Source organism: Gorilla gorilla, chromosome 11, assembly GCF_029281585.2.
Source record: "Gorilla gorilla gorilla isolate KB3781 chromosome 11, NHGRI_mGorGor1-v2.1_pri, whole genome shotgun sequence".
Taxonomy (NCBI): domain Eukaryota; kingdom Metazoa; phylum Chordata; class Mammalia; order Primates; family Hominidae; genus Gorilla; species Gorilla gorilla.
The window spans coordinates 112,643,608-112,669,336 of record NC_073235.2 but is presented as its reverse complement, the minus strand read 5'-3'; the positions used below and the strand labels follow the sequence as shown (position 1 = coordinate 112,669,336).

Below are 25,729 nucleotides of genomic sequence, written 5' to 3'. Positions count from 1 at the left end.
TATGTTGCCCACTTTGGACTCAAACTCCTGGGCTCTAGTGATCCTCCCACCTCAGCCTCCCTGAAACAATTTTTTAAAGGTCAGAGTGATCTTTCAGTTGCTAGGTCCAATTCTGCACTTCTGACTCCAGTGGTATGGTAGGAACATTACCATAGAAAAACCTCCAGGTACCACAAAATAGAATGTAAAATATAAAGAATATTTTGTATAATACATAAATCATCTGGTTAAAAAAATCCTCAGAATAAGAGAAAGGGAGAGGAAAGAGAAGTGTGGTGGGTGGAGGGGTGGGGGGGTGGAAGAGAAACATACTAAGAATCCAGAGAAAGAAGTGACCCATTGAATTCTGAAGCTTTCTTATGAATATTTTCCAATTAAACTCCATAGAAGTTTTTATTTTATATTCCTGAGAGTGACTAGAGGCAAAAACCTGGAAGATGTGAGGAGTCATTTTAGAAATCCTTCATAAAGCCAAGAGTCTCCAATGGCCGGCTATAGACTTTGTGAATGGGTGAACTAGAACTCAGATCTACTGTACAGAGATGCAGAGAACTTGCCTTTCTTAGCCTTGGGCTGTGGTTGGAAAGGGAAAATAGAGTGCCTGCATAGAATTTATAATAAGTCACGCCTCTTTTATTTTTGAAGTTTGAAATCATGCTACTCAAGTGTTTTTGTTTTTGTTTTGAAGATAAGAATTGGGTTTTAAAATAGGTTAGAACAGTAGTTCTAGATGGCTGGCTCAGACAAATAGACATCCTTTCTAGGGGAATAAACTCTCAACAGAAGCTTCCAAATGTCCCATGAACAAAGTTTCAACAAAAATGAATTCCCAATAAGAAAAAAAAAATCACAGAACACACAACATTATGGCCACATGAGAGTCAGTAGAAATGAACAAACAAAAACAAAACCATACACGTATGTATTAATATATGCATGCATATGAATATACAAAATAAATCTCTCTAAAATGTGTGTATGTGTGTGTGTATATATATACACACACATATTCCTACAAAATAACTTCAAATATTAGAATTATCCATACAAAATGTAAAAATAAGTAAGTTTAATTTTTTTTAAGGAAAATACATCAGAAAATTGCTAATATGATTAAAAAGGGTATAGACAGAGCTAAAGACAGAATTGCATTGAAAGATCAAGCTTAATAAAATTACACAAAAGACAGCACAGAGAGAAATAATAAATGGAAAATATGAAAAAAGAATTAATAAAAATAAAGGTTAGAGGAGAAAGTCTAACTTAGGTCTCCAGAAGCTGGCTTCTGCAACCACTATTACCCTGAAGCTCTGGCAGGAATTTTAAAATTTGATGCAAATGCCAGTAATGATAGTTATGGGGATGCTTTTGGTGATGTTTTAGGAGGCATGAAGCACATGGCCAGTTTTCACTTCAGAGCATTTTTGACCAATGTTTTCCTCAGAACATTTGATGAATACTGAGGCTGCACAGAGCAGGATGCTTAACACATAAATGGCAAAAGTCCCTTATAAGCAGGGTGGCATTGTTCAGTATACTCTTAAGATTAGAGGTCTGGATGACTGGGGATAATTCTATAAAATAAATCAAATATTTGGTTGAAAACCTTGAGGGGCAAATCATATGTATGAATCATACTAGGGCTGCAACCCAGATTTAACTGCTCATACTCTCAGATTAAGGAGAGAAGTCTCTATTTTATCTAGCTAGTAGTGGGGATAGAGAACCCCCACTAGAGAAAGATCACATCCTTTGGAACCTATGTGGTTTTTAAAACATACCATCTGTCATTGAATCAAAGATTAGTAAGCATGGTGAAAAGGACTACATGACCAAAATTCAAGAGGAAAAACAGACAATAGAGACAGATACTCAAGTGATTCTGATACTGGATTTAGATGGGAAAAACTATTAAATGATTATTTAAAAGGAATGCCTTTAAATGCGTTTTATTTAGAGAATGCCTAAATAATCCTGAACAGAGTGTTAGTAGAAATACAGACATTAAAGCCATTCTGATAAAACCTCAGATGGAAATGAGGAACATGTTATTGGAAACTAGAGGAAAAGTGATCCTTGTTATAAAGTGGCAAAGAGCTTGGTGAAATTGTATTCATGTTCTAGTGTCTTGTGGAAGGTAGAAATTGCAAGCAATGAAATTGGTTATTTGGCTGAAAAAATCTCTTAGAAAATTGCTGAAGGACCAACCTGGTTCCTCCTTCTGACTGCTTATGATAGAATGCCAGAAGAAATGACTACAAGAGGAACTGTTAATCAAAAAGAAAGCAGAACTTAAAAGATTTGGAAAAGTCTTAGCCTATTCACATTGTAAAGAAAGAGAAAGCCTGCTTTGGAGAAAACACTGAGGGTATGGCCAAGGAGCCTTTTGATAAAGAGATTAGTATCCATCAGCCCTCTCTACAGAAGCCAGGAGATATTCTCCAAGACAATAGAAGACAATACAAGAATGGCCCTGAAGGCAATTTAGAGATAATGGAGGCTGCCCCTCCCAGCATAGGCCCAGAGTGCAAAGTCCCTTCGGGCAAAGAAGTTTCAAATATGGAGCCACCTGAGCCTGTGAGACCTCTCAGCATGCACTGCCCAATAGAACCTTACATTATGGGTTCTGCTCCCCACCACTGGCTTCTCTAAAGTGTGGCTCTGGTGGGCCTGAAATAGTTTAGGCTGTGATGGCCAACCCTGTAGGCAGCACAGATGGTAGATTTTGGTGGTGTCTACACAGTCTCTGCCAACACTTAGGGAGCCATGGCTTAGGCTATGTGTGGCAAAGCCACTCGTGCATGATTCTAGCCTAGGAGAGCCACAGGCCCTTGACCCCAAGTCACCTTGAATGGCAGAGGCAGAATAACTACCTGGAAGAGCCACAAGCTTGGGACTGCAGCCAATAGCTGTGGAGATGGGACCATAGCCTACTGGGTCTGGAAGGCAAAGCATCAAGCAGAAGAAGGTTATTCTGGAGCCTTCAGGTTTAATGGAATTTGCCGTGTTGGGTTGGTTTGCTCAAAACCTGTCATTTCTTTCTTCTTTCCTATTCCTTTATTTTGGAATAGGAATATCTATCCTATGCCTCTCCCACCATAGTATTTTGGAAGCACGTAACATGTTGGTTTTAGAGGTTCACAGCCTCAGGATGAATTGTACACCTTGAGTCTCACCCATATCTGATTTAGATGATATTTAGATGAGATTTTGGACTTTGGAATTTTTTAGTTGATGCTGGAATGAGTTAAGATTTTTGGGCTGCTGGGATGGAATGAAATATTTTGCATGTGAGAAGGACATGTATTTTGGGGGGCTTGGATGCAATGCTATAGACTGAATGAGTCTCCCCCAAAACTCATATGTAGAAACCTAATTCCCAATGTGATGTTATTTGGATAGGGCCTTTGGGAAGTTATTAGGTCATGAGGTCATTAATGGAATTAGTGCCCTTATAAAAGGAACCCCAGAAAGCTCTTCCTTCCATCATTTGAGGTTATAGCCATCTTATCAGTGAGAAAGTAGACCTTTGTCAGACACTAAATCTGCCAGCACTTTGATCTAGTACTTTTTAGTCCCCAGAACTGTGAGAAGTAAATTTCTATTATTTACCTAGTCTATGGTATTTTGTTATAGCAGTCTGAATGGACCAAGACAGAATCTTATGGTAAGCCTGCTAAAAAAGTAAAGACACAGAGAAAATATTAAAAGCAGCCAGAGCAAAAAAGGCACATTGCTTTCAAGTGGGGGCAGTAATAAAACCTAGAGCTAACTAATCACCAGAAATAATGAGAACCAGAAGAATGAAAGTATCCTTAAAGTACTGAAAAAAAAAAGCCAACCCAGAATTCTGTATTCATAAAAATATCTTTAAAAATGGTAAGATGCAAATGTTTCAGACAAGTAAAAACTGAGAGAATTCAGAGAAAGCAAACCTACACTATGATAGTAGCAAAGGGAGAAGTAATATGATCCCACATGGAAGTAGGGAACTGTAGGAAACAGCTATGAGCAATGAGACGAGATAAATATATGGGTGGTATTCATGAATGCTGATGATACAAACAATAATACCAATATACTGTGAGGTCATAAATATATATAGAATTAAAATGCCTAACAATGGTAATGCAAAAACAGGAGAGTAAATGGAGTTCTAATGTCCTAGTATTTCCAGGGAAATGGTAAAAGGAATAATTTGTATTATACTGTAAAAGCCAGCTGGCTAAGGATGCACATTGTAATCTCTATGGAAACCACTAAAAGAAAGTAAAAGAATGAATAAATTAAAATTAAGAGATGGGAAAAATTTAAGAAAATATTTGATTAATCTTAAAGCAAAGTAGGAATCAATGAAAATAAAACATGCACACAATATAGAAAGTGAACAAGTCCTGTTACTGGCTCCTTGAAGAGGTTAATAAACTTGATAAACTCCTAGCAGGATTCTTCAAGAATAACCTTAGCTTGGTTTGACATGTTAAAAATCGGTTAATGCGGCCGGGTGCAGTGACTCACGCCTGTAATCCCAGCACTTTGGGAGATGGAGGCAGGCTGAATCACTTGAGGTCAGGAGTTTGAGACCAGCCTGGCCAACTGGTGAAGCCCTGTCTCCACTAAAAATACAAAAAGTAGCTGGGCGCAGTGGCACGTGCCTGTAATCCCAGTTACTCAGGAGGCTGAGGCAGGAGAATCGCTTGAACCCGGGAGGCAGAAGTTGCAGTGAGCCGAGATCCTGCCACTGCACTCTAGTCTGAGCAACAGAGTGAGACTGTCTCAAAAAAATAAAATAAAAAATAAAATCTGTTAATGCAATTTTTCACTTTATAATAGAGTACAGAAGAAAAGTCATGTAATCATTTTATTACGTTCAAAAAAGCATATGATTAAATTCAACATTAATATATTTTTTTCAAGTTCTTTTGGCAAGCTAGGAATATATTCTGATAAAGAGCCATACCCCCCCCAAAAAAAAACAAACCCTGCAATCCATATCATTCTTATTCTGATAAATTAAAAGCATTCCCATTACAATCAGGAACAAAACACAAATGTCTCCTTTGATCATTTTTATTCATTATTGAATTGGTGAACCCATCCAGCATGGTTGGAACTCCCTAAAAAAAAAAACTAGTAGGATTGAAAGAAAAAAATTACAGTTATCATTCCCAGCTAGTATGTTTAGATAATCAAAGACTAGAAGAAGCTATATATTATTAGAAAAATAAAGTTTATAGCAAAGTTGTAGAATACATTCAATATATAAAAGTTAATTATATTTTTACATCCCTTTTATGATTGAATTAATAAATATTAAAGTTAATTGGGAAAACATCTAGCAAAATATTTGTAAAACTTTTGTAAAACTGGAAAATTTTATTTAAAGATAACCTAAATAAATGTAGAGATATGCCATTTATGGATGCTTTGGCTGTGATATTCTAATACGGTTTTTCCTTGCAGACTTTGCCTTCAAAAGAAACAACATTTTTAAACACTACACAAATGCCTTGCCTGCAATCAGCTTCAACTTGGAGTAGCTATGAACACAATTCGGAGTCTTACCTATTAAGAGAACATGTATCAGAGTTAGATTCCTCTTTCCATTCTGTTCTATCATTGCCATCAGGTAAGCCTCCTTGTAACAATTTCTAAGTAACGATATTTTCTGTACTGAAATCTAATCCTCTAAATACAGAGAATCTAATAAAATCTTATCAATTTTTTTTCAGTAGATATTAGAACTAAGCAATGCCTTGACAATTAAATTTGTTGTAGAGGAATTAATCTAGTCACATGCACGGTTAATGTTCTATCTGTGTAAGTTGATTCTTTAATTCCTTCTAAACCAACTTGATTTACTTTGGGAAATTACTAGGTTTTTATCTTGTTAAATTTTGAGCATTTTATTGGTAATATGGCTGTGCTGTTGAAATGTTTCTGAGTAACGGTAATTCAGTGTTCTTTTTCTAATGTGCTGTTATACATGGAGGTTCCCTGTCATAAAATATTTCTCCATTTATAATCTGCATTGAATTTCTCAATGCAGAGGGAAGAAAACTGCGTACCTATAAGTATAGTCAACCTCAAGAGTATCTGTACTTTATAACTGAGTAAATGAGGCTTATACATCCTTACATCTCTAAAGTGTTTTGTTTTGTTTTGAGACAGGGTCTTGCACTGTTGCACAGGCTGGAGTATAGTGGCGTGAACATAGCTCACTGCAGCCTTGACCTCCTGGGCTCAAGTAATCCTCCCACCTCAGCCTCCCAAGTAGCTGGAACTACTTGGGTGCATGACACCACACCCAGCTAATTTTTAAATTTTTTTGTAGAGATGGGGTCTCACTATATTTCCCAGGCTGGTCTTGAACTTCTAGCCTCAAGTGATCCTCCCACCTCAACCTCCCAAAAATGCTAGGATTACTCTAGGTGGTTTTAAATTTTCGGTTCTTGATTTTTGTGGAACCTTTACACTCTTGTCTATATTGGAACTAAAGTAAATATTTAGGGGAGAAAGAAAACATCCCTCGCATTGGTTATCTCCGGTTCTTCTTTACTGGGGGATATCTCAACTTAGCTTTTGTTCCATTTTCCGCTTATGGTTCTGATGGTCTTTTAAATTCTCAAAATCAAGGGACTGATTTATTTGTAAAGCACTATGTTTTGAACCTGTCTCCCTGCCCTGAATCTCAATTTAGTTTTTATCAGTAGTAGAGTGGTTTCTTAGCTACACCATTACCTTGATTTAAGTTTTTAACAAGAACTATTTTATTCTATATTTGAGGAAACCTTAATAATATGACAAAATAATAATCCATATAACAATAATAATGTAGCTAACATTTAGTCTTAGCATATACTGAGCCTTGTATATATTAAGCATATTACATTTTCTTGTTTAATTCCCACAACTCCATGAGAATAGATATCTTTGTTCTGTTCATCTTACATATGAGAAAACTAAGCTTCGTGATACTACTCATCCAAGATTACTCGGCTAATAAATGATGAGCCAGAATTTGAGGTAGTCATTCTCCAGAACCAAACTACTCACCATTACTTTACTGCCTGTTTTCTTATTAGCAAATATATTTCTCTGATGACATAACCCTGAGAGCTGGTATAAATACTCTTTATCCTAAGACTCTTATGCCCCCTCTAATAAATGAGATTAGATTGTTTATCGACTATTTCATGATATCCATTCCTTCTTACATTCAATAAAAATCTCAATACCTACTATATGTAAGTACTAAATAAATGCTAGGAGTATAAATACAAATAAATCCCTCAAGGTACTCGCATTCTAGTTTAAAACAACTGAAAGGTAATGTTTCAAAGCAATGAAATATTTTTACAAAAGCTGACAGGTCACGTGCGGGTATTAAGAAAGGCACATAGACTGAACAAGGACCTTTTCTTGTTAGATCATGTTTTCCCACAAATCGCAAAGAACAGTGGTAGAGTTGGTGATACTCTCCTCATAAGTATAATATTGCTTTGGAGAAACAAATGCAACAAATTTATGTTCAGGTAATTGGAAAATATCAGAATCCTGAAATGTTTAAGGAGCATTTTAAAGGAGAATATTTAATTTTTATTCCCATTTTCATTTTGTCACCTAATTTTCATATGATCATAATATCAAGATTCAAACTCATCTTACCTCTGTCCCTTGGTACAAACTCCATGATGATACTCATGAACTAATTTTTGTTTTGCATATTTTTCCACACCTGAGTATGGATCTGCCACTAAGATACATTATTTGAAGAAGAGATCATTTTTTTCTGTTTAAAATCCAGACCCAGCCAGGTGGGCACAGTGGCTCATGCCTGTAAGCCCAACACTTTGGGAGGCTGAGGTGGGAGGACTGAGCTCAAGAGTTCAAGACCAGTCTGGGAACATAATAAGACTTTGTCTCTAAAGAAAAGAATTTTCTAATTAGCCAGGCATGGAGTTGTGCACCCGTAGTCTCAGCTACTTGAGAGGCTGAGGTGGGAGGATTGCTTGCGCCCAGGAGATTGAGAATGTAGTGGGCCAGAATCATGCTACTGCACTCCAGCCTGGGCAACAGAGCCAGTCCCTGTCTCAAGAATAAAAACAAATAAAAAATAAAATCTAGGCCCTTTCTGGGTCTATCCTCATTTATGTATTCAAATGAGTTTCCTTAAAGTACCTTCTTTCAATAGCCAAATTTTCATTATTATCAACTGCTTTATAAAATATGTTCTCAAGGAAAAGTTAGGTGTCTCTTAATAAATGCTTTTTAAGATGATTTTGTTTTTTCATTCTTGGCTGAAAGAAAAAACCTTTAGTAAATGTGAAGCATAACTTCTTCATTGCTTAACTCCTCTTTGGTTGTGAGAGTACAGAATATAAACATAGTGAATTGAAAGTCTCCAAGCCTCTATTTAAAAACAAAACTAGCTTGTCAATAGGTTTTAATCTTTATAAAAGTATATTCATTGTGATATATAATATGGTAAATTAAGGGAATGTGAACTTTGATGTTTTCATAAAAGGTTGCATCTGACTTACAGTGGTTTTCTCCCAAGACGTTAAAAGCATGTAATTTTTTGGAAACTTCATTATTTCAAATGCAAAGTTTGTAGGGATGGGATGGAATGGATTTAGAGTCAGCCAGATTTGGGTGTAGGTTTTCTTAAAGACTTCTTGGGTATATTTGTTTCCATTCATCTGTGAATAGTATTTATTAATACTTATAATTACTGTTCATCTTATGTACTATTTTAGGAAGTTCATGAAGTTGTTTCTCTGTTAGCTTTTTAATTTGTTGATTAAGTGCACCTAACCAGTAATTTCTAAAATACTGCTACCAACATGCTTGGAAAGAGTACTTTGTCACTTCCGATAGTTGTTACATTTCAAACTTTTGCTTATTTTCTTAAGCTTATGTGCTATTTATAGAAAGAAAGCAATTTTAATGTTACAATCTGTAATCCTAGTATTACAAAGAGTGGTATTTGAAAATACCTTTTTTATTTTATTTTTCCAGATGTGCCTCTTCATTTTCACTTTGAAACACTGTTAAAAAAGACTGAAATAAAAGGCAATCTTGCTGAAAATAAATTTGTAGATGAATATATCACATCTCCATCACCTGGTATGTCACATTTACAGTTCTTGTACTCTATATGCCTTTTTATGTCTTTATACTTACTATTTTTGCATTCTAAGAAAAATAAAATCTAAGAAAAGAATAAATGAAAATCCTTAATTTTTAATACTCACTTTTTACAACTCATGTACACATAAAATACAAGAACAATCTTAACATGAAATGTGCGATACCTATTGAATTGTAATTATGAACTATTACTGATAAATATAATAAAAATTTAAATAAATGTGGAGAAACAGCATTTCTGTATGGTAAGATCAATAAATATATAAATTCTTCCTAATAGTTCATATGATTAATGTAATGTAACTCGAAGTTCTCACAGAATTTGTTTAACTTAAAATAATTCTAAAGCACAATGGGAAGACTAAAGAGGGGAAAATATAAAAGGAATTATTATAAAAAGTTTAAAGAAAATCTAGCCCAAGCACATATGGAAACATGACAAAAATCTATAATAATGTAGAATCTATTTTGTTTATATTTAAGAAAATAGATCAATGAAGTAAACTCTATAGTTGATTATATATCAGGGAAGAATTGTATATTAGTGGGAAAGTGGAGAACCATTGGTTCTCATGGAGAGAGTCTTTCCCAGTAAAATTCTTTTACATACTCATTTAATGCTATGAATCAGAATAAGTTCTCGTTAATTCCAAGAATTGTACATAAAACATTAAAACTACAAAATAAAACTTGAGGAAATTATAATGAAATGTTTATGAGTTCTGTAAATGTGGGTGAGTTCTATGCTTGGAAGCAATTAGAAGAAGAAAGAAAACAACATATTTTGATTATCTACAAAGTTAAAATCTAAACATCAGAAAAGTCATATAAATTTAAGATAAATTATTTCTACATGAAATAATCTACCTCAAAAACTCGAGTCAAATGAATACCTGTTAGAACTGGGGTCTTATTATAAAATAAATTTATAAAAATCAGCAGCTTTTATAAGTACCAATAGTAACTAGATAGCCTATGTAAAGGAATAAATTCTGTTAGACATATTGACAATGAAAATATAAAGTATTTTTAATCAAACTTAACAAGTACCTACATGAGGACTACTTCAAAAGTTCAGTGAGAAACATGAGGACATTCCTATATGGAGAGAAATATCCTGTTCCTGTCAGAAGACAGTATCATAACTAAAGTTGTCAATTTTCCCCAAATTAATTTACAAGTAGAATATAATCCTAATCAGAATCAGAGGTATTATTGGAACGAAGTTATTCTGGAAGTTTATCTCAGACAGAAAATGTTGAATAGCCAATTACATTTTTAGAAGATTAATAGCAGGACTATGAAGTTATAATCACTAAAACATGGTGGTTCTGATAGAAGGCAGATCAAGGGAGCTTAAAAAAAGCCTAGAGACAGAAGGTGGTATTTCCTACCATGCTGAAAAAATGGCTTAGTCAATAAATAATAATGACAACAACAACAAATTCTTATGAAGCATCATTTATATGTCAGCACTGGTTGAAGGGCTTTATATTACTTAATTATTTAAGTCTGTATAATTCTGTAAGGTAGGTATTACTATTCTCCTTGACTAATCTTCCCCAAATTACAGTTGAGTAATAGAAGAGCCAGAATTCAAACCCAAGCAGTCTGGCTTGGAGCCATGCTCTATATAACTAAGTTTCCTTTGTAATCAAAGGCATTAAATAACGACTCTTTGGAAGAATTAAAAACTGATATCACTAACTCATAAAGCACTTTAAAACAAATTTAAGGTGGATGAACATTAAAATACATTTCAGTTGGATTAAAAAGTTAAATGTTAAAAATGAATGTCTTAAAAGAATAACAAGAAAAAGTAAGTGTACTTGATGATAATAATGAAAATAATATTAACTGAGCTTATAGTCAGACACTATGCAAATATTTTCTACTTTTGCCTGCAACATTAATGATTTTAAACATTATAATCATCAATTTTGGCACAACTATAGTAAAAATAGCACCCTCAAATATCTTGGATATTAAGAATTGATACAAGCCTTTTGGGGAGCTCTGCAAAATGCATTACAAGGCGTTTAAACTACGTATTTTTTTTATAAGTTCAGTGTGGCTTAAAAACTCCCTTGTTTACTTTTGTACCTATTCCCAATAAATGTTTACGGGACTGTTAACCCTGCATTCTGACCCAACTATTCCATTTCCAAGAATCTAGTCTAATCCTAAATATGAAACCTTTTTTCACAACTGTATTCATCTTAACATGTTTTTGTGATAATGAAAAATTAGCAACAACTTGAAAAGCATAATAGGGATATGGTTAAATACATTACAGTGGAATATACAGCCTTAAAAAATATCTTAAAAGTTCATATAAGGATGGAAACCTACTTATCAAAGAATGTTGTGATATAAAAGGATAAAAATATTTTACTTCTATGTCTGGTACAATTATAGTCATGTAGAAATATTTATTGTTATATCAATCAAATGCAATGTATGGACCTTGTTGAGATTGATTTGAATAAGCCTGCTGTTTATACACACACATATAATTTTTGAAACAGAAATTTGAACATGGACTAGCTGTTAGATATTAATGAATTATTGTTAATTTTGCTACTTGTAATAATGCATTGTGGTTACATAAACCCAGACGTACTTTTTCAGTTTGTTAGAGATTCACACTAACATATATGTAGATGAAAAGATATGTCTGGGATTTGCTTTTAAATACTCTAGCAAAAATGTTGGTGGGAGAGATGAAACAAGATTGGTTATAAGTTGTTCACTGCTGAGACTGAAGGATAGGTATACGGGAGTTCATTATTCTAGTCTCCTTTGTGTTTATTTGAAAATTTTCCACAGTAAAAATTAAAGAGAAAAAAGATGAAGGCACCAAGGATGAAGAACAGTTATCTATGCTTAGGGGGAAAAGCCTAAAGAAATACAGAAAAATATAAGTATTATGTGCAGTTACCTTTTAATGATGCGATTTCACTTGTTGGAATTTGTCCCGAGACTAGATTGTTTTCAAAAGGGAAAAAAATGCATCCATGAAGATGATTATTTTAAGAATGTCTCTAATAGCATTATCATTATGATGATAAGTATCATGGCCAACAGCTAGGAAATAGCTAAAGAACATTGTTTCTAATCACGGAATGTTATATAACCATCTGAAAAAGTAATAGAGTTATGTGATAAAAATATAAGTATTTAATTAAAATTAATTAAAATTATGATTTCATACTTGAAATACATATGAAATATAAAATGTTATTGACTGAAAGAGTATGCAAATATGAAAATATATGCTATTAGAGATTAGATAATTATATTTCTTTTAATGTTGTTCTACTATTTGATTTAAAAAAAATAAGGCAGGTCAGGTGTGGTGGCCCACACCTGTAATCCCAGCACTTAGGGAGGCTGAGGCAGGAGGATCGCTTGAGCCCAGAGTTCAAGACCAGCCTGGGAAATATAGTGAAACCCCGTCTCTACAAAAAATACAAAAATTAGCTGGGCATGGTGGCGTGCACCTGTTGTCCTAGCTACTTGGGAGGCTGAGGCAGGAGGATCATTCGAGCCTGGGAGGTTGAGGCTGCAGTGAACCATAATTACACCACTGCACCTCAGGGTGGGTGACAAAGTGAGACCCTGTTTGTAAAAAAATAAAATAAGGCAGTTAAATGTGTTAGGCACACAATTAAGGGGAATGCATAAATAATGTAATGAGAAATTTCATCCTATATATCTATCTTAAATAGCTGGTCATTAATTTTTCTTTTGCTGTTAGTGATTTGAGTTCAGAATTTATTGAGCACTTAGTGCCAGGCAGACTATTAAGTGCTGAAGAATCAAAGGTGAATTACAGGAAGTCAAAATTATAATGTAATGGAGGAAGACACAAATAACTATTATATAGTATAATGGACACAGATGATAAATACATTTGAAGGCTGAGTGTGGTGGCTCATGCTTGTAATCCCAGCACTTTGGGAGGCTGAGGTAGGGGGATCGCTTGAGCCCAGGAGTTCAAGACCAGCCTGGGCAACATGGTAAAACCCTGTCTCTACAAAAAATATAAAAATTAGGCAGGCATGGTGGTGCATGCCTGTAGTCCCAGGGACTTAGGAGGCTGAAGCAGGAGGATTGCTTGAGCCCAGGAGCTTGAGGCTGCAATGAGCAATGATCGCATCACTGCACTCCAACTTGGGTGACAGAGTGAGACTCTATCTTAAAAAGAAATTATATAAAGAAGATATAAATAAGGAGTATGTAACTACTTAGAAGGCAGAAAAAGAGAGGTTAAGGGAGATGAGAAATGGGCAAGGAGAGGAACTCCAGAAAGTTGGTGATGCCAAGTGCAGCTTCGACTACTTAATTGGAATTTACAGAGAAAGAAGGGTGAAGCGTTCCAGATTAGTGCTTCTCAAACTTTAAAATGTAAGCAAGTTACTTCGGGGATATTGTTAGAATGCAGAGTCTGATTTAATAAGTCTGGAATGGGACCTGAAATTCTGCATTTCTAACAAGGTCCCAGGTGATTCAGATGCTGTTGGCCCATACTGAGTAACAAGTCTTTAAATAACAAAAACAAACATGTCTTGTCATGGAGACATGACACAGTATGATATATTCAAATATCTATAAATAAGGCCAGGCACAGTGGCTCATGCCTGTAATCCTACCACTTTGGGAGGCTGAGGCAGGTGGATCACCTGAGGTCAGGAGTTTAAGACCAGCCTTGGCAACATGGTGAAACCCCATCTGTACTAAAAATACAAAGGCTAGCTGAGGGTGGTGGTGCACACCTGTGGTCCCAGCTACTCGGGAGGCTGAGGCACAAGAATCACTTGAACCCAGGAGGCAGACGTGTAGTGAGCCGAAATGGCGCCACTGCACTCCAGCCTGGGTAACAGAATGAGACTTCATCTCAAAACAAACAAACAACAACAAATATCTACAAATAACTTGGCATTCCTGTAGGGTAAGTTGTGTGAAGGTAGTAGACAGATCTTTGCTTGGATTTATCCTGTATGGTCCATTAGATTTGGCAGTTTACAATGGCATTGCTGATTTCAGGCAACAAGCAGAGAGAAGTCAAACTGTAGTGGGTTGAAAAGTGAATGGATGACTAGTTTAATCATGAGGAATACCAGACAAAACCAATTTAAGGGTTTATACTTACCAAAATATTCAAAGTTATGAAAGTTATGGAAGACAGTGGAACTGTTTCAGATATAAGACCTTAATGAGATCTGACAACTGCAATGCTATCTGCAATGAATAGTTGAAATTATCTGTAAATAACATTATAGAGATATTGGTGAAATCTGAATAAGGTCTATAGATTAGCTAATGGTACTGAACTGCATGGCTACATAAGAGAATGTCCTTTGTTTTGAGAAATACACATTGATGTATTTAGGGCTAAAGGGGCATCATGTCAGCAACTAAATTTCATTTGTGGTCTGAAAGAAGGAGGTAAAGCAAATGTGATACGATGTTAACATTTGGGGGATTTCAGAAAAGGGTATACAGAAATTTTTTGTTCTATTTCAAGTTTTCTGTAATTCTGAAATTAGGTCTCAGATAGATGGAAGAGGAGGAACAATAGCACCATAACCCACACAAGCAAGCCAGAAACATAGAGCTCAGTCTTTGTCACCCACACTTCCTCCAACTTGGTCTAAACCAATTGCCAAGTTGTCAATATGATCTTACGTGTTTGAGTTCCTTTTGTGCCTTCGACTACTCTCACAGTCCAACATGATCTCTTATCTATACTGCTGAAATAGACTTTTAATCCATTTTTCCCTTTAATCACTGTAGGCAGTGACCTCCTCAAAATGCAAATCTAATGTCACACCTGCTCCCCACCCCATCCCTTTAAATCATTCGAGAAGGAATATTCTTAACACCTTAAAGCCCTATCTACATAGGCTGGCTCCTCCGTCATGATTCTTGCTCACCATGCTTCCTTACTCTACACTACATAGCTGTTCAGTTCCCAGATTTGTCCTGTTCCCTTGGGCCATTGTACATGCTATTCTCCTCCTTCCCCTAGCTATCAGCTATTTCTGTTCATACTTGGAGTCTGTCACTTCATCTGGGGAAGCCTTTCCTAGAGCTCTTACTAGCACTCTTATACATTCTCAGTAACATCATGTAGTTTCACAACTGAAATGAATATTTTCCTATCACATTACAGTTGCATTCCTTAACACCTGTAAACGACAAGGGCTGCTACAAATCCTAGTTTTGCTTACCTAGGGTTTAGAATAATGCTTGCCATGTAATTGGTTCTCTGTAAAGTTGTTGGACGAATAAAAGGGAAGGAAGTAAAGACAGGATATATGAGAAATGCTATGAAAGTGTGATCCTAGGATAAACTCTAGGAGAGGATTGGGAGAGCAAGAACTGAAAGGCTGGGAGGTTTATCAATAGAACAGGTGAAGAGGATGTGTAGAATTGTCATACATTTCCTACTGTTTCAAGGGTCCATGAAAACCTTACAAGACAGTAACGAATTAGAAGGAAAATAAATGTGAAGAAAACATTTGAATAAAATTTAAAAATCAACTTTTGGCCGGGCGCGGTGGCTCACGCCTGTAATCCCAGCCCTTTGGGAGGCCGAGGCGGGCGGATCACGAGGTGAGGAGATCGAGACCATCCTGGATAACACGGTGAAACCCCGTCTCTACTAAAAATACAAAAAAAAAAATTAGCCGGGCGTGGTGGCAGCCGCCTGTAGTCCCAGCTACTGGGGAGGCTGAGGCAGGAGAATGGCGTGAACCCGGGAGGCGGAGCTTGCAGTGAGCCGAGATCGCGCCACTGCACTCCAGCCTGGGAGACAGAGCGAGACTCCGTCTCAAAAAAAAAAAATCAACTTTTGTGAAAGTTAAGATTCCTTCACAAAATTTGATGTTTTCAGAAGAGTGGAGAATTGCTTGTAGAAAATAAGAGAAACGTTAATTGTCTACGATTTGCTTAAATGCTACAGCAAAATGTTATTAAAAGAATGGACACTTTTAACACCTACACACGTTTTAACACACACATACATTTTAAAATCCACCTCTCACAATTCTAGCTACCATTTTAGTACGTTTAGATTACTCCTGCCATGCTGTTTTCTTGTATTAATAACTTTCAGGGTATCATCATCTGTGATGCATTTATGATTTTTCATTTGCTGTTTGACAGGCAAGTGCATCGCTGAAATCTTAGGGTTTAATATTGATTCTGGAAAACACTTCAGCTATCACTTCTTCAACTATTCCCTCCTTTTCATTCTTTCTAGTCTCATCTTGTTACCCCATTGCGGTCTTTTTCCCTCCATATTTTCTATCACTCTGTTCCATCAAGTTATGGAATTCCTCTTCCAGACCCTGATTTTGATTTTCAGCTGTGTCCATTCTGTTTCTTAGCCTAGTGATGATTTTAACATTTGAACAATTACATTTTCTATTTCTGACATTTCTCCAGAGGGCCTCTTACCTGTTTCTCTTGGCAATACTGTTTTAAAGAGTTGCTAATCTGTATTCCATGAATGCTTCATTATTTCTTGAGATGGTTCTTCCACTTGTGGTTTGTACCTCTTTTTTGATTGTGTTGGTATTCAGATTTTTGGAGTTTTCTATACTCATCATTGAAGCTGTGATACTCAGTTAAAACTGTTCTACCACTGCTGTTTATGGGACACTTTTGATGGGAAGGGAATTTATACTACATTTCAAATTTTCAGACTAATTTGGGGATGGGCGGGACATTTCAAAGCAGGGCACCTGGGCATTGCCTTCTCTCTCCAACCATTCATTTCTCTGCCTAAAGCTCTGATTCTGTTAGTCTGACTGAGATATTGGCATGTGCAGTCAGTATCCAGATAGTTGTCCTGCTCCCAGTTTTCCTTTCTTGTGGGTCTAGAGCACCTTTAGTGGCGTCACACATCTTTGTGGCAGTACTTCACTATGTGCTTCTGCTCTGGGTTTCCTCTTCAAATTCCATATAGTATTAGTCTTTTAGAGATTCCTCAGAAATTCTGCTTTACAGGTTCCACTTTTTGCTTGCAAATGTGGATTTATATGTGCCTATCTGTGCATGTACCTATGTAAAACATATTTGTCTATCATTTGCCATCTTGAAACCAGACACTCCTTGTCAGCTGGTAGGCCATGCCCTTTATTTCAGTGTGAGTTTGGCACTTCAGCTTACATATTTCTTTTTCCACTCCTTTCCATATCTCCAAACCTTTCAAAAAAAGAAGCCAATTTGGTTGTTAGACCAAGGCTGGAAATAAGGGGGTTCAGATATACAATCATGATAACGCTAACATTTACTGCACACTTATCACATCAGACACTTTTACTTACTACTACAGGAATAAACTCATGTAATCATTATCCAAGGTCGCTGCTATTATCCCTATTTTACAGATGATGCAACTAAGGCATCAGAGATATTAAATGATTCTGGTTCTTGCTCGCACAGTCTAGTCTGACCATGTTGAATCTTACTTGGTCCCAACTTATTTCCAGATTTAAAGGTAAGCAAGAACTTAAAGATTCTGATCGCCAAGATTTATATATCTGAGCCAATCCTCACTCTATCAAGTTTCTGTAATTTGGAAGACTTTGAGAACAGATCATCTTCCCTTTTCATCCCCCTCAAAAAAAATGGAGAAAATGTAAGAAACTGGAAATTCCTGGGGATGTTTTTAGTTGGAGTTGTGTGTCTTGGTATTTAAGGTTATGTTTATCTGTAATTTTGAACTGGTATCTTAAAATTCTGCAGTTACAAATAAAAACAGATTAATATGTTCACTGTCTGTGTTAAGGAACTAAAACTTAATATTTCCTTTTCATTTGTTTTAGTACATAGTACTTCTCTGAATCAATGGAGAAATGGATATTCACCTATATGTAAGCCTCAAATAAGGTCAGAATCTTCTGCACAACTGTTACAGGGAAGAAAGAAAAGACATTTGAGTGAAACAGCATTAGGTAGGTTAAAGTGAGGATAAAAGCAGTAGTGATAAATATTAAAAATAAAAAATTCTGGTTTTAAAATAACCTCTCATGGGAGTTTATAATCCAGAACAGCCACTAATAACACAAAACATCTATGAGTCTACAAACATGAAACAGCATATTCGTAGTTAATTTAGAATTATTTGTGGACTGGTATCTACCCACTTTATAGCAATTAAGTATTTCCCTCCTATGTTCCCTGACTAGTTGTCTTCTACCAATCAGTCCCTGGATGGGATTTAATCTTCAAAGTTGTGTTCTATGCTCAAAATAGGCTAGTGCAAAGTTGCCTTACAGAAACTGTTAACCATTTATGGTACCTACTGTGGAGATGTTGATGCACTGTAGATTCCTCAGGATTTTGAGAAAGTCAACAAGATTCAACTTATATATATATATATAAAGCTTTAAAAACATCTAATAAGATGCAACATGAAGTATACATTACCTAAGATATAAAATGTTTCACTTAAATTGACTGACACTTTAGATCTAACTTCAAGTTTGATGTACATACAGGAATAAAATAAAGAAATGTCATACTACAAATAAATAACTAGACAATTCCAAAAGGGTAGGACATCTGGTCCAGCCTGTCAAAAGTCAATGTAATGAAAAATGATTTATTCTAGACTATAAGAAACCTAGGAGACAATGGCCAATTTTTATATATAGATCCTTATCTGAAGAAAGTAGCTATAAAGGACTTTTTTTTAACAAATGGAGAAATTTAAATATGGACTGGGTATTAGATTTTATATTATGCAGGAAATATTCTCATTTTAAAACACTTGTACTAAAATAAGGGCAGTAAGTAAACGCATACATATATATATTTACTAGACACACACACACTTAACTGGGAACCAAAACAGGAAAAAAAAAAAAAACTTGGGAGGTATACAGAAAATACTAACAGAAGTAAACTTCTAATCAATATCCTGAGAGATATGAGAAATTTCATCTATGAAACAAGAACAGGATGCTGTTTTAAAAAAAGAGTACCAGAGAACAAGTACTTTTGGAAACATGTACTTATAATAGCAGAATTTTTTCAAAAAATTAAGAGTGTTCAGAAGACCAAGGACAGACACCTCACATAAATTAGGATAAAAAGTCAGATATGAAAAACGAGATTAGATAAGAAAATTAAGATAGTTCTGGTGGTTCAACTATGAATAGGAGTCACAGGAAACAAGAATAAAGGGATGAGATGAGGGATTATTCAGGGAACAATAAGAAATATGTTCGATAAAAACTGCCAAAATCCCAGAAAATGGAAATAACTTGTGGCACGACTGCAAGTAAGGCTCCTCTTTTTTCATTTCCTTTTTTGTTTTCTAATACACGAATCTAAACACACACACACACACACACACACACAAAACAAGGAATCAATCACCTGTCATCTAATTAGGAAAGTAATTCTAATGATATCTATTAGATTTGTTTAATGTGTAACATTCAATGGTTCTTTCCATGGCAGGAGAAAGAACTAAACTTGAAGAATCTGATTTTCAACACACAGAATCAGGATCCCATAGCAATTTTACTGCTGTTTCCAATGTCAACGTTTTATCAAGAATCCAGAATTCATCACGAGTAGGTTTTTCCGTATGTTGAACTCTAAAATAGCTTTAAAAATAAAAACACCTGATTTTGAAAATAACTCATATTTTGCCTGTCTGTAACAGCCTTACTAGCACATATTAGCAGACATTTATAACTATCTTGTTAGAAAACAATATATTTGATTCATACAACTTATTTTTAACTATGAAGCTAAAAGTTCATTAATATTTGGTTATAGCTTCTTTTTATGTGTTAAAAATTTAAACATTATCATGATCATCTCTATTCCTTAACATATTAAGCTAAATAAAGTCTTACTAATGAGAATTCAGGACTTGTCTTGTTCTTATCCTGTTTTTGTTTGTTTGTTTGTTTGTTTGTTATCTGGCCAGGGAATAGAGAGGTCAAAAGGTGGGAGGGTTTAGAAATGAATTCCGAAACTCAGGAACCAGGAATGCATAAATGAAGAGTATACTGAAGGGCTGACCAAAAATGTTTCACTGCCTTTCCTAATAAAAAGTGGTTACTGATCATTTTCATTGACAGTTAGGGTGATGTATGTTAGTCTTTTCTGATAAAGAGTTTTGCATTTAAGACCTATTTTTTGTGGTCTTAAAAATAAGCTTGTATGCTTGCACACATAAATACACATTACACATCTACCAAGAGATTGTTCTGATTTACAAAAGATAGAAAAATGTTTTATTTTTTGGTTTTCTTAACATTTTTTAGTCAGACTTTATAACAATGTATTTACAAAAATTATGTAACGTGTACTGCCATATTTACATAACTGATAAAAGGAGGGTATCATTACAAGTAACTAGACAGTACTGTAAATCTACTGTAATCCTGTTTTGCAGAATACTGCACGACGGAGATTGAGAAGTGAGAGCTCTTATGACATAGATAACATTGTGATTCCCATGTCATTAGTAGCCCCAGCTAAATTAGAGAAACTCCAATATAAGGAAATACTTACTCCAAGGTATGTATACTTACATCTTCATATTTTTCTTCCTTCCTTCCCTAATAAACTTAAATTTTCAAAGTGAAGAATTTTAATTAATGAAAGGAGGATCCTTCTCCCAGTTCCTTCATAGCCATGGAGGGGAAACGGTGAAAAAAAAATTACTCGTGCCTTAAGTGTTATATAGTATCACAACTTTATTTCTCAGTTTTTATTAAGATTTAGGAATTCCTAGACTACTTTAGCATTCTTAGTCTTTTTTATTATTATCCAGTGTTATCTACTATGTTTATGACACTAAAAGGTACTTTAGTGACATAAAAACTATAGCAACAAATAATCCTTGCCCTTGAAGATACAGGTGTGACCTAAGTTGCAAAGAGTTCTACGTTTTCATGGAGTATTCACACTGTAAGACAGTAATACCTGTGACCAAAAAAAAAAAAAGATTTTGATGTATTGCCAAGTCGGCAGTAAACACATTCAAAAGATGAGTGGGAAGGTCTGGGAAGTCATCCATGAAGGAATGGGAAGGTGGAGAAGGTATTTACATAGGGATACCACTACAAAGGCACAGGACAAGTCTGTAAGGCTTAGCCAGATACTGTTTTGTGCAGGTTGATAATGAAAGGCTAAAAACAAAGTTAGGTCCAGATTGATAATGGAAGGCTAGAAACAAAGTTAGGTCCAGATTTGTGGAGGTCCCTGAATGCCATACACAGATCTGCTCCCTACTGGCAGTAACGTTAGCCAAACTTTTTAGAAATCATGAATGCAGCTTCTTAAGAATATAAATGACACCAGGAAGTAGAGACAGAAAAGGCTGCAAACAGAGACAGGTGGGTGACAATTTCAGTCAATTGCTATACATCTCTATTCTAACTTCATTTCTTTTACTACTTCATAATTACTTTGAGGTATTAAGAGAATAATATTCTAGAAGAGTTATATGAGAACTCAATCTGTGGATACTTGTTGCATAAGTAATAACATTTGTGGCTATGATGTTCTATAGCAAAAATATATTTCAACTTGCAATGGTAGGCTGGAGCTAGCTGGCTGAGCAGATAGTTAAATATAGAAGACTTCTGTGAGCCAGTTATTAAACTACTGATGGCTCAAAAGGGGCTATGGTAGGTATTTTCACACCAAAGAAATTGGCAAACATACAAACTAGGGTTTTTTTCCTTCTCTGTTACTTTTTGGCCAGGCCAGTTTATCAGCATACCACTGACTTCAGTCAGTACATAATTATTATGTATAAAATGCAGCTATACAGAATAGACTATTCACCATAAGGCCAAAAATAAAGTCTCATTTTCTCTTTTGTCCTTTTCTCATAATACAAATGTTTTTCTTTTAAAAAATTAAGTATTAAAATACAACAATTTGAACCATGGAAGTGCCAAGGAAACACTAATACATTTAGCTGTGCTGAGTATAAAATTGCCACATTTAAATAAATAAAAGCTGTTTAAAATTGGTTTTTATCTTCAACAGGTGGAGGATGGTTGTTCATCAGCCTTTGGATGAATATAATTTAGGCAAAGAAGAGGTAAGCTGCCTTTCATTTAATGGGATAATTGCACATTATGTATTATGAAACCTGCTTACTTTGACATTCAGGGAACTAAAGGAATATATAAACCCTTTAACTTACACTGATTTTTTTCTTTTCACTTATGAAAAGGAAGTTCTTTTAAAAGAATATTCGAAAAATGTTTTGTGCAAATTTGACTACCAGCATAATATAGAAATACACAATAATTTAAAAAGCCAAGGCCGGGCGCGGTGGCTCATGCCTGTAATCCCAGCACTTTGGGAGGCCAAGACGGGCGGATCACGAGGTCAGGAGATCGAGACCATCCTAGCTAACACGGTGAAACCCCGTCTCTACTAAAAATACAACAAAATTAGTCGGGTGTGGTGGTGGGCACCTGTAGTCCCAGCTACTTGGGAGGCTGAGGCAGGAGAATAGCGTGAACCCGGGAGGCGGAGCTTGCAATGATGAGCCGAGATGGCACCACTGCACTCCAGCCTGGGCAACAGAGCAAGACTCTGTTTCAAAAAAAAAAAAAAAGCCAAAAGAAAATATAGCATTTGTTTATGAGTTTTTGAGATACTGAATTTAAATGAATATCCACATTCATTGTCAGTATTAGTTATATTTTTCTGCATGAGATTAGTCTCACTCATTATTTAAGTTTAAATGCCATTTTCAGAATCTTAGGACCAATTTGCTCTTCAGTTTAGAAAATTTTGGACTTTAAAAAAGTAATGTGGTAAACATATCACGTAATACCTGTAGAGTCTAGGGCGTAAAAGTAATCAGACATTAATGTTTCTGTAGTGAAATATTCATAGTTGAGTTGGATAAACACTAAAAATAGCCTCACATCATTTCAGATCAGGCTATGTCACCAAATGAATTATGAAAAATTTGTTTTTGCAGATTTTTGGATTTTTGGAATTGCAAGTAAGGGGTTGTGAATAGGTATGGATAAAATTATATCAAGATAAGATTATAGGGAAAAATACTGTATAACCAAACTAATTCCAAGGTGATGGTCTCTAGAAGATGACACTGTTGAAGACACTTGGTTTCTGTCAAGTAACAATCTTTCTATGTCCAGTGGTCACGTTTTTCAACTACTAAAATTTACTTTTTAATGCCCTTTCCTCTTCTAATGTATTCTTCCTTTCTTCTGAATGATCCTAGCCAAGAAACCCAAATTCTTAAACACCCTAACTAAGGTAGCATTCCAGGTTCAAAACCTAGATAAGTCATTCATTAAATTAATGCTGACTTGTCTAAGATTATTAGTTTTACTTTTATCTGATATTAACATCTTCTTAGAATAGTATGTACTCCACAATGGACAATCCATAAAAACTCCTGAATGAATAAAACATTAAGACTACTGGTACTAAGCTATGGCAAATGGAAAGTATTACGAACTCATCTGTAGCCTACCGAAGTCTTCAAATATGAACCAACAGGAAACAAGTATTTTTACGTTTTTTGAGGTGGGAGGATTGCTTGAGCCCAGAAGTTCAAGGCTGCAGTGAGCTATGACTGCACCACTGCACTCACTACAGCCTGGGCGACAGAGACCCGTGTCTAAAAATAACAATAATGAAATAATTTTTAAAAAATTTTGACTCCCCTTTTACAGGAATTTGGAGTTCATCTCATAACATTTGTTCTCTCAACTTACACAGATAGCATTTATTTTAGTTTGCTTCCTACTGTTTTCTACATGAGAAACTCTTTGAAACCTGATCTTATATTTCTTTTTTTGAGACAGAGTCTCGCCCTGTCGCCCAGGCTGGAGTGCAGTGGCACGATCTTGGCTCACTGCAACCTCCACCTCCCGCGTTCAAGCAATTCTCTGCCTCAGCCTCCCGAGTAGCTGTGATTACAGGCGCCTGCCACCATGCCCAGCTAATTTTTGTATTTTTAGTAGAGATGGGAGTTCACCATCTTGGCCAGGCTGGTCTTGAACTCCTGACCTCGTGATCCACCCACCTCGGCCTTCCAAGTGTTGGGATTACAGGCGTGAGCCACCGTGCCCAGCCTGATCTTATATTTCAAAATGTTTCTGATTAAAGCAAAAATCTTTATTTCTAATTCCAGATAGAAGATCTTTCTGATGAAGTCTTCTCCCTAAGGCACAAAAAATATGAAGAGAGAGAGCAAGCCAGGTGGTCACTATGGGAGCAAAGCAAGTGGCACAGAAGAAACAGCAGGCAGGTTACAAATTTAAAACCCCAAACCATAGAATCCATGTGAAATGAACAAAACCTCTGCATGAATTTTGGGTGAGATCACTAAAAAGGAAAACATGCTGTTGTAACATCAGCTATTTGTGCACCAGAAGTAAAATACTACATAGAATGAGCTTGTATTCAAAATATATTTGAGCTAATTATATGATGAAATTAGTTTCTGTATTTTCCTCTCTTATGTTGTCAGCCTCAGGAATAGATTTAACTAACAAATAATGTGAAAATTCTCTGTATATATAAAGTAGGTCATTTCAATCTACTTTAATAATGGACCTCACACTGGGGACTGGAGTTTAGGTAATCCATTTTAACATCACTACTTCCAAAATATGTTTTTCTTTAAAAAAATAAAAAATTTCTCAAGAAACCTGTTTAATCTAAAATGCAAAAAGTCTAAAATACTTTTAGAAACACAAATGAGCTTTGAGGGAAGGGGAAATAAATCAGACATAATTATTATATATATGAGAAAATTCCTATTTTATATTTATTATACATTTGATCATTTTTAAAATAGCCAAAACTCACTCAAAAGGGCAAGATTGTGTGAAGTCTGGTAGTCACTTTAGTTAAGGAGCATCCTTCATTTTATTAGTCAGACAAAAGACAAAAGCAAACCAAAATAAAAAACAAGAATAACCCTCCCCCCCACAACTGTTATAATTCGGTAAAATATTTCATTAAGTACTATTTCATCCTCTGAGTATGAAAATAATAAATAGCACCAGGGGAATTTTTAAAAATCTTTGGGCAAAACTGTTTAAAGTTACCAAGTTAACTTGACTCAGTGATACCTTGGGTTGTTCATAAATTTTCAAGACCTCAAAAAATAAAAAATAATTGTGTTTTCCTGATTTTCTTGCTAGAGCTTACAGTAAAAATGTTGAAGGACAGGACTTGCTTTTGAAAGAATACCCTAATAACTTCAGTAGCAGTCAGCAATGTGCTGCTGCAAGTCCTCCTGGGCTTCCTTCAGAGAACCAGGATCTGTGTGCATATGGCTTACCTTCTTTAAATCAAAGTCAAGAAACCAAGGTAAGTGTAATATGTATGATTAAACTTCCCATTCCTTGCCTTTTAACTACTTGTTTGTAGAAACTACTTGAAAAAATTAAGTTTCTTTATTACATCATTACATAACAAATTCAATAAGTTAGGTATAGAAGATCTGTATTCCAGCATTTTGTGTCCACTACTAACTATAATCACCTTGTGTAACAAGTCAATACGAACTTCCAAGTACTTATTT

The 25,729-nt window shown here is 35.3% G+C and overlaps 1 protein-coding gene across 6 annotated transcripts in view; it reads left to right on the top strand.

Moving 5' to 3' along the window:
* The window catches only part of KANSL1L (KAT8 regulatory NSL complex subunit 1 like), a 150,508-nt gene that overhangs the window by 122,371 nt on the left and 2,408 nt on the right, over positions 1–25,729 (top strand). For all 6 annotated transcript variants that reach the window (XM_004033142.4, XM_019022456.4, XM_063695174.1 and 3 more), the window contains 8 exons: positions 5,464–5,629; positions 9,022–9,129; positions 17,994–18,122; positions 19,636–19,751; positions 20,585–20,709; positions 22,192–22,246; positions 24,329–24,441; positions 25,347–25,515. In XM_004033142.4, coding sequence (XP_004033190.4) covers positions 5,464–5,629; positions 9,022–9,129; positions 17,994–18,122; positions 19,636–19,751; positions 20,585–20,709; positions 22,192–22,246; positions 24,329–24,441; positions 25,347–25,515 — 981 coding nt within the window. The remainder of the gene's footprint in view (positions 1–5,463; positions 5,630–9,021; positions 9,130–17,993; positions 18,123–19,635; positions 19,752–20,584; positions 20,710–22,191; positions 22,247–24,328; positions 24,442–25,346; positions 25,516–25,729) is intronic.